Genomic DNA, 10,000 nt, shown 5'->3' with positions numbered 1-10,000 from the left:
TGTTTGAAGACCTCTGCCGGAATGCCATCAGGTCCAGCACTTTTATTGTTTTTAAGACTCGCAATGGCTTGGCGTGTCTCTAGAAACTGAGGAAGATTGTTGAGGTGTGTAACTACTGATAGGTCGGGGATGTTATCCAGGATAGAAATGTCAACAGGGTTATTGAGGTTGAGGAGAGTCTCAAAGTGGTTTGCCCAGCGGGTGAGGATCTCATGGCGATCCTTGAGGAGAGTCGAGCCATCAGCGGAACGAACTGGAGCAATCGCTCTCTTCCTGGGGCCGTAGAGAGTTTTGATGGCATCATAGAAGCCCTGTGAGTTGTTGCAGTCTGCCATGCGCTGTATCTCTTCTGCCTTCTTCACCCACCAAGTGTCTTCCATGCTCCGGAGGGCACGCTGGGTTGCAGATCTCGCTGCATTAAAGGTGGCTTTCAAGGTAGGAGATCCAGGGCAGGACAGGAGAGCTTTATGGGCATCATATTTTATTTTAAGGAGTGTCTGTATCTCAGCCGAATTGCTGTCAAACCAGTCCTGATGATGTTTCCTCGACTGGCCCAATGCCTCTGAGGCTGCACTATGGATGGCTTGGCGCAGCGTTGGCCAGTCGGCTGATTCCTCCGGGATCTTTTTGAGGTTATCAGCGAGGAGCTGTCGAAGGAGGTCTCGTGAGGTGGGGCTACTGAGTGCTGAGCAGTTGATTCTTTGTTTTGGAGCTGTCCTCTGACCACGGGGTCTAAAACTCATGAGGAGTTTGGATCTGACCATACGGTGGTCAGTCCAACACTCTGCTCCGCGCATGACTCGAGTGGAGAGGACATCTTTCCGGTCATTTTGACGGACTATTACGTAATCAAGGAGGTGCCAATGTTTTGAGCGTGGGTGCTGCCAGGTGGTTTTGAATCTGTTCTTCATCTGAAATATGGTGTTGGTGATGACCAGTTGGTGTTCTGCACAGAGAGAAAGGAGCCGGAGGCCGTTGTCATTCATCTTCCCAACTCCGTGCCGGCCAATTACCTTATCCCATACCAGGTGCTCTATGCCCACTCTGGCATTAAAATCTCCCATGAGAATGAGTTTGTCTGTGGCTGGAGTTTTTCTAATGGCAGAGTCTAGGGCAAGGTAAAAGTCATCTTTGGTGTTAGACTCGGCAGCAAGCGTTGGTGCATAGGCACTAATGAGGGTGGCAAAGCATCCTTTTGCAAGGGGGATGCGCCAGGTCATCAGCCTCTCATTGATGCCGACAGGGGATTCAGGGATAAGCTGCAGCAGTTTGGACTTCACTGCAAAACCAACTCCATGGGTCCGGCGAGTGCCTTCGGGGACCCCTTTCCAGAAGAAAGTGTACCCTGCACCAACCTCCGTCAGGGAGTCCTCTCCATGAAGTCTGGTCTCACTGAGGGCTGCAATGTCGATATTGTACCTTGCTAGCTCTAAGGCCACAAGTGCTGTTCTACGATGAGGCTTGTCAGGTGTCTCAGCCAGGTCCAACAAGGTGCGGACATTCCATGAAGCAATACTCAGGTGTCTATTTCTTTCTTTCGTTTTTCGACCGCATAATGGGATGCTCAGGCGGTTGCGGTATACCACCCAGAGTGTATGGGGCAGACATTTTTTGAACCACCTTTTCCAGGTCCTTCCCCATCTCAGGGGTGAGCAGCGTGGAACTGCTCAGTCGCAATAGAAGCTGCCGAGGCAATGTGCTGCTCCATCCCACAATTGCAACGACCATCACTCCATTGCCGCCTGTGTGCATGGTTTGGCTAGGCACTCCTAGCCACACCCTTGGCCTGTGCCCACCACCATTCCACATCGTGGGCACACACACACACACACACTCACACACACACTTTACTACGGTTATATGAGCTCATTTACATCAATGTAGTAGAAGTCCTGTGTTTACAAGAGAAGTGTAATCGCAATGCAAACTCAGTGTGTGAAAAGAGATGTACAAAGATGTCAGTCTAATGTTACACTAGTGTCTGTGAGAGTTAGGGTCAGAAAATATCATTTGATATCAAACAAACGTGTGTGTGTGTGTGTGTGTCAGGTGTTTGGCAAGGGTAACACCGTGTTCTGGATCGTTTTCTCGGTGATCCACATCCTGGCCACGATGCTCCTGAGCACTCAGCTCTACTACATGGGCCGCTGGAGACTCGGTGAGTCACACACACACACACACACACACACACACACACACACACACACACACACACACACACACACACACACACCTGGCATTCAGCAGGACAAACTGATGGTATGTTTTACTTAATCTCTCTCTTTCTGTGTGTGTGTGTGTGTGTGTGTGTGTGTGTGTGTGTGTGTGTGTGTGTGTGTGTGTCTGTTTCAGACTCTGGGATCGTGCGCAGGATATTGAATGTGATCTACACAGACTGTATTCGTCAGTGCAGTGGACCCATGTACATCGTGAGTACAACACACACACACACACACACACACACACACACACACACACACACACACACACACACACACACACACACACACACAGCAGTATATCTGTGTCTGACGTGTGTGTTTGTCTTTAGGACCGGATGGTTCTGCTGGTGATGGGAAACATTGTGAACTGGTCACTGTGAGTTAAACTATATCAACATCACATCTCTCTCGATCACATGGACCCGAGCACAGGCATGACCCGTGTGTGTGTGTGTGTGTGTGTGTGTGTGTGTGTGCAGGGCGGCGTACGGCCTCATCAAGCGACCCAACGACTTCGCCTCGTACCTGCTGGCCATCGGCATCTGTAATCTGCTGCTGTACTTCGCCTTTTACATCATCATGAAGGTGTGCGCTATGACATCATCACACTGATGCTACTTCCTGTGGTCATGACATCATCAGACACTGATATACTACTTCCTGTGGTCATGACATCATCACACTGATATACTACTTCCTGTGGTCATGACATCATCACACTGATATACTACTTCCTGTGGTCATGATCAATTAAATCTGTGTTAGTGTCATTCAGATCTTTGAAGATGTTTGTATTTGACATTTGTGTGTGTGTGTGTGTGTGTGTGTGTGTGTGTGTGTGTGTGTGTGTGTGTGTGTGTGTGTGTGTGTGTGTGTGTGTGTGTGTGTGTGTGTGTGTGTAGCTGCGCAGCGGTGAGCGTATCAAGTGTCTGGCTCTGGTGTGTATCCTCTTCACTGCTGTGGTTTGGGGCTTCGCTCTGTTCTTCTTCTTTCAGGGGCTTAGTACATGGCAGGTGAGTCACTCACACACACACTCTCACTCACACACACACTCACACACACTCGTGTTGATCAGACTCCATGTGTGTGTCCAGAAAACCCCAGCGGAGTCTCGCGAGCACAACCGCGAGTGTATCCTGCTGTCCTTCTTCGACGACCACGACATCTGGCACTTCCTGTCGTCCATCGCCATGTTCGGATCCTTCCTGGTGAGTCCACACGTCCCTCAGTCCACACACAGCTGCACTATCATCATGGCTGGTCATGGGAAACTTACTTTCAAAACTAATGCGCCACAATACTGCGTCGCTTCCTTAACCCTCTGGGGACCAAGGTGTTTTTTGAGCTCTTGGGATGTTTTGACATGCCCTGACATTTGTGCTTTTTTCAGTTATTTATAAACATGTTAATGGCAAAGGTGTAATTACACTATATAGCACAAACGGGGCTACCATAATATGCGAGCAACATGTATGTACATGTTTGTATTTTTAAGAGAATAATGTTTATGCGTGGTTATTGGTTATTGAAAAAAATAAAAATGAAAGTTGCTGAAATAGACCACAAAACGCATACTAAATATGTGTTCCGGAGACTTTTGACTAATGGATGTTGTCGCTTCGAGTTCTGGCTTCAAAATGATGTGAAAAACATCCTGCCTAATCGTTCACATAAAACAATACATTGATTTAAACTTTGTAAGACAGTGTTTTGTCAGAAGAGGTTTATGCAGGAGTGGTAATGGCCCATCAATATTAATGAGATTCAGACCCGGGGTGTGACAGACACTCCCCCAATGGCCCATCATGAGGCAAGCCTAAACACAGAGATTCAAAGGTTTTGTTTTTCAATCTGTTTTATTGTAATTCCTCTATGTGGAGGAACTAAATGTTCAACTGAAGACACAAGTGAACATTACATGCCTGGCATTTCCAAGGTGTGTCCTGCCTTTTACCAAGCTGTTCTTTGCAAAGCACACAGATCTTGCCACCAAAAAGGAATATTTCGCAAAACTGCAATAGAAACAGTTTTTGCATGTTCATGTTCATGTCTGGTCATACAGAAAATAATAATACATTATTCGCAACTACTTTTATTTGTGTAAACTCACAATAACAAGAAAGTGTTGTGCTTTTGTAAAATAAAATAAAACAATCAGGTGCGCGCATGATCTCCGTGAACTGGAGCGCGAGAACTGACACTAAATATAGCCTATGTAGCTAAAGCTTGAAATGTCCACTTTAAAACCAACAAATTCGAACCGAAAGCTAATACATTCTGATTATGTAATGCGTATGAAAGGAGCATTTCTCTCTAAAAGCGCATCTGCTTAACAGCGGAGATGGAGATGTTTTTAGCCACTTAGAAAACAATAGTTTATTAATAATGTTAATGGCTCTTCTCATTCAGGACTGCGGGAAAAATATCAATTCCAGGTTCTAATTTGGCCTTAGAAATCGACATGTTTTCCATATTCATTTGTGAAAATATCTGTAATAATAGTGGGTAAATATGTACTTACTCTTTCTGATTTCTGACTGTGTTGCTAAGCGCACTCCGAGTTGCAGGCGGAGGTAGTGATGAAGCTCCATAAAAAAGTTGAAGAATATTATTGTGTCGTGCCATCTTCCCAACGCGCAGGTGACTGATGATGAAACTTAAAGCATTTGCTTGGGGGCGTTTCCCTGTTTTGCATAGATGGCTTAACACATTATCTTGTGAATAGCGCGCTCCGTCAGTAGGCGTGAACGAATTAAAGTCAATGAGCTCGTAATCAGCTCGACTGGAATCGCTCTCTTTTCATACAGATTACAGACGCTGAGAATATTTGTTTTTAATATAAATTACTTCATTTGAAAGATGCGATCTCAAGCTTTATGCCCGTGGGTATGTTTGCCTGTTTGACTGCAGTTTCGCGGAGTTACAGATCATTTTCTAACGCGTTTCAAATTGGAGTTCATTGACAGAGAGAGTGCAGAACTCACATCATGTTCATTTTTCTTTATTTGGCAAAAAGCAAAACACTTTATTTTTACAGACATTTCTTTTTTTACTGAACAGGATCGATTGATGTATAACACGAAAATGAAAGATCAAAATTAACAGAGCATTTTGAGTTTATTTTGCATTGCTAAAAAAAACACGAGCAAAACGCGCCGGCGCGTTCTTGGTCCCCAGAGGGTTAGAATGATCTAATGTGTTCGTTAGTTAGTTAGTAGTTCAGAAAAGTAATGCGTTACAACAGGTCTTTTTGTGGGGTGTCAGGGCATGCCAGGGGAGTGCGCAGAGAGGTAAAAACTATAGCCTAATAATTAGTTTAATAAATTTTAAAAGTTAAAGTGTTATTCTGAAAATAAGGCTCGTTTACACTGCAGGTCTTGATGCCCAATTCCGATTAGTTGCCTTTATCAGATATTTCGACCTCACACACCCGGACGCTCACAGGTTCTGCACACATTAATGTGAACATGCTTGATGCTAGCTCTGCGATAGGCCAAGTTAGCCAAACATCACCGTGACCTCGAGGAGGATGTTTTACAAATGTTTTATTTAGCATATTTAGTTATTGGAGGTTTGCTTAGTGTTCTGATTCTGCATTTCACTGATTATATTCATTTTGAGGATTTTTGAATCTTTTCTGTGCAAGTGAGATGAGTAAATGCTCACATTAGTGTAGAACTAGAGCTTGAGTGATGGAATGGGACTGAAGCGGTTCCGGCTGACGGTATGTTAAAATGTTACGGTTCTCGATTCTCGTACCACAGCTAAATCTGTTGGAAGCATTTTTCGATTTTATTTAACTATTTGAAAAAAAAATATTACATTCAACTCAATTACTTATTATTATTTATGATGGTAATCATAAGTAAATAATACACACACACACACACACACACACACACACACACACTATATAAATGTGTCAGTCAATAAATGTGAAAACATAAGTAACTAGCTTTACTTATTTGAAAAAGTAACTCCGATATTGTGTTTTAAATTCTAAAAGTAATGCGTTACTTTACTAGTTACTTGAAAAAGTAATCTGATTACGTAAGTCAAGTTACTTGTAATGAGTTCCACACACACTGGTGATAAACACACTTCTGTCTGTCCCAGGTTCTGCTCACGATGGACGACGACCTCGACGCGGTTCAGAGAGACAAAATCTACGTCTTCTGATGGAGAGACATTGTGGATTAGCCAATCACAGAGCAGCACCAATGAGAGGCCTCACTGCCTGAAAATCCTGCCAGTCAGAGACTGTGGGAGGAGCCTCATACAGGAACTAATGCTGATAGGACAGTGAATGTGCCAGTCAAACTGCCAGAGCTCCTCCCCTCATGCTAACGCTTCAGACCTGCCCTGCGCACCTCAGCGCAGTTCCGTGTGTTTCTCTTGGCGTTTGTGTCCGTCCGTGGCCTTGTGTGTGTGTGTGGACCGTGTGGTCCGACTGTAAATCCGAGCCGCTTCACTGATGATCTCATGATTCTGATCTACTTTGCACCTTCTGAAAAATTACAGATCATGTTTTTACGATTACAAACGGAATGATTACTGAATAAAGACTTTTTACGGTTGTTTCCAGTCGTGCACGTCTGTGTGGTGGACCGGGAACCTGATGATTCTGTGCAACCACACACCAACACAAAACACACTTTAGCTAGAGTTAAGGGGTCAGTTCACCCTAAACATGGTCATCACTTCACTTAAATGTGAGTGTGATATCTCAGGGAATGATCTTACAGTGAGATGATGTTCGGCTGCAGTACCAAACGCTTCCACTAGAGGAACTTCTTCTCGCATTCATTTCCAATACAAGTGTGATTTTATGTGTGTTCACACTGCAAGTGCCTAAACCTTTACCAAGTTTTGTACCATTCTGAAGAAGTAAAATGTTTTAAAAAAGCAAAACATCAAATATTTTGGTTGAGAATGACGAACAGCACCAGAGGGTTAACGTCAGACAGACTCTAGAGACGTGTTTTATAAGGTTAAACTTATTTTAACCCCTACATGCATGAATTATGACATCCTCAGTCAGGATTTGTATTGCTCTTAGGGCATGAAGAGTTTTTTTTATACATATTTGTATATGTGTGTTTTTGTTTCTAACTGAAGAGATACTGTATTAAACATGATACAGTAATAGTCAGCTGATAATAGTACTTGACCTGACTTTGAAAAAAATGACACTTGGATAACTTAACTTTTAACCCTTGTTGTTGGAGTCGGGAGAACACCTCTTCCAACCTCTCAGGATGACTAACAGAGGAAAACACGATTACATCATCAAGATAACACAACAGAATGATACCGCTGGTCTCCGAACATGCGCTCCATCAAACCCTGAAATGTGCCCGGTGCATTACAAAGGCCAAAGGACATTCGATTAAAGTCAAAGAGGCCAAAAGGTGTACAGAAAGCAGTCTTGAATTGATCTGTCTCTGCCACTGCCACCTGGTGGTAGCCACTGGCCAGGTCAAGAGTGGAGAGCCACCTCGCCCCTGATAATGCACCCAATGACTCCTCAATTCGAGGAAGGGCGTAAGCATCCTCTCGAAGTTTAGCATTTAGTTGCCTATAGTCAACACACAACCTTATGCTGCCATCTTTCTTTGTCACCACTACAATTGGGGAAGAGTAAGGGCTACCACTTTCCCTGAGAATCGGACTATCCAACAATTGTTTAATATGCGTTTTCACAAAGTCATACTGTGATGGCGGAAGACGGCGGTAAGGATGACGGACAGGGACCTCATCTCATAGTTAATAAGCTCGCTACACCCTAAATCTCCCTCATCTTTAGAAAACAGGCTAAAGTACTTCAGAAGAAGAGACTTGGCTTGAATGGGTTGCTCCTCAGTTAGCCCATCATAAGAGGGAAATTCCAAACCTTCTACAATATTCTCAGTCAGGACTTGAGTAGCTATAAAAGCCACACGCTCTGAGGACATCTGGCTGACAGAGAATGCCAGTGAAGCTGGGGCCTCCACGGTCCCCGAAGCCACATGTACTGTACCCAGCACTCTCCGAGGAGGAAGCCAAACATCCAAGCAACTGGTAATAGGAGCATATAATGTACCATGCTCTGCATGTAAAAGGGCAGGTGAAGTAAGCAATCCTTCTGGAAGAGTATCCTCATCAGGGCCCAAAGGCTCTAACAAAAACTCTGCTAAAGGAAGTTGGGGGCATGTGACCGGCACCATGGAAAGGGTGTATACGCAATACCAATGAGTCGTTCACCTAGTACTTTGAATGCTACTGTTGAATTCGTAATCGCCTCCGTTTTCTTACACTGACAAAGTCCACGCCTAAACACAGGAGCAGCAAAAGAACCGAATTGTTGAAACGGTCTCTGATAACACTCCCTGAGGACATTCATCCCTGAAATACTGGGGATAACAGTCTTACGGGTTTGTAAGGCTACATTCACAGGGTCCTTAACAACCAAAACACCCTGCTTTGGAATGATCAAAGCAGTCACATCTAGTTTGACGTAGCCTACATAAGGTATGTCAAGTCCATTAGCAGCTTTTAGGCTTTTTAAAGCTTTTAGGCCAAGCCACTCACAATCCTGTTTTTTCAAATGAGAAAAACATTTATTGAAAAAACTCTCAGTCACAGTAGTCACCATGGAACCGGTGTCTACCAAACATGGAACATCAACATTACTCATCTTCACCCTTAAAATGGGACATGGTCCTACTAACCGATCAATATATGCAAGAATCCACACTAGAGCCCTCTACAGGTCATCCTAGCGTGTGGCGCTGCACACTGGGGGTCACTAGTTTTCCGACTGCATAGTTGGTTCCCTAATGGATACGTCCCCAGTAATCTGAGTATCAAGGACAGGTTCACAATGCCAGCCTATATGTCCAAGCAAGTTGCATCTAATGCAAATTGGCCGGCTATCAGATGCACGTTTAAAACGAATATTCTTAACTGGAGGTTTACTAGGCCAAGTGTTTCACCAATAAATCCAATTGTTGCTTGTTGTTTAAGAACCATATTCTTAAGTTCAGTCAGGTCTGAAGAACCTCACAACTAGATGTAACCTGAGCCTCACAAGTATGAGGGAAAGGGTGTACTTGTTTTTCCCTACTGGATTTTTCTCTTCAACCCACTGAATGGCCTCCCACCATACTTCCAGAAGTGACATAGTCTCCCTACCTCGGCTTGTACCAGCCTTTTTTAGCTCCCTGCGAAGCATAAGATCATAAGATACATTTTCACAAAACTGATCTCTTATAACGATCTCAGTGTTTGGTATAGCACCCGTCTTACATTGCTCCACCCTCTCCATTAGAGCCAATAAGGCATGTGAAAATTCATATAATGACTCCCCATCTCTCTGTTTTCAATCAAAAAACTTTTATTGCCAATAGACATAAGATTTTGAACATCCATACACTTCTTTCAAGACATCAAAAATTTGTTCAGAATTCTCCCTCACCCCCTGAGGCCGATATATAATCTCATTTCGAGCCTCCCCTTCTAGGTGGTCCAAAAGAAATAAAGCTTTATCCAATTCAGACATACAGTCATGGCCAAAATTGTTGGCACCCCTGGTAAATATGATCAAAACTGGCTGTAAAAAATAAATCTGCATTGTTTATCCTTTTGATCTTTCATTCAAAAAATTGCCAAAATTCTAACCTTTCATTGAAGCAAGAGAATTGAAAGTGGGGCTAAATCACATTATGAAATAAATGTTTTTCTCCAAAACACGTTGGCCACAATTATTGGCACCCTTTTATTAAATACTTTTTGCAACC

The 10,000-nt window shown here is 43.7% G+C and overlaps 1 protein-coding gene across 2 annotated transcripts in view; it reads left to right on the top strand.

Moving 5' to 3' along the window:
- sidt2 (SID1 transmembrane family, member 2) overlaps nt 1–6,803 on the top strand; it is a 37,882-nt gene extending 31,079 nt beyond the window's left edge. For both annotated transcript variants that reach the window (XM_079609599.1, XM_079609600.1), the window contains 7 exons: nt 2,050–2,158; nt 2,353–2,429; nt 2,552–2,598; nt 2,702–2,807; nt 3,125–3,235; nt 3,317–3,430; nt 6,339–6,803. In XM_079609599.1, coding sequence (XP_079465725.1) covers nt 2,050–2,158; nt 2,353–2,429; nt 2,552–2,598; nt 2,702–2,807; nt 3,125–3,235; nt 3,317–3,430; nt 6,339–6,401 — 627 coding nt within the window. In that variant the 3' untranslated portion in view covers nt 6,402–6,803. The remainder of the gene's footprint in view (nt 1–2,049; nt 2,159–2,352; nt 2,430–2,551; nt 2,599–2,701; nt 2,808–3,124; nt 3,236–3,316; nt 3,431–6,338) is intronic.
- The last annotated feature ends 3,197 nt before the right edge of the window (nt 6,804–10,000 follow it).

Source organism: Phoxinus phoxinus, assembly GCF_949152265.1.
Source record: "Phoxinus phoxinus genome assembly, chromosome: 4".
NCBI classification, from domain to species: domain Eukaryota; kingdom Metazoa; phylum Chordata; class Actinopteri; order Cypriniformes; family Leuciscidae; genus Phoxinus; species Phoxinus phoxinus.
Note: the sequence above shows the minus strand (reverse complement) of the source record. Positions and strands in the feature narration are given on the sequence as shown.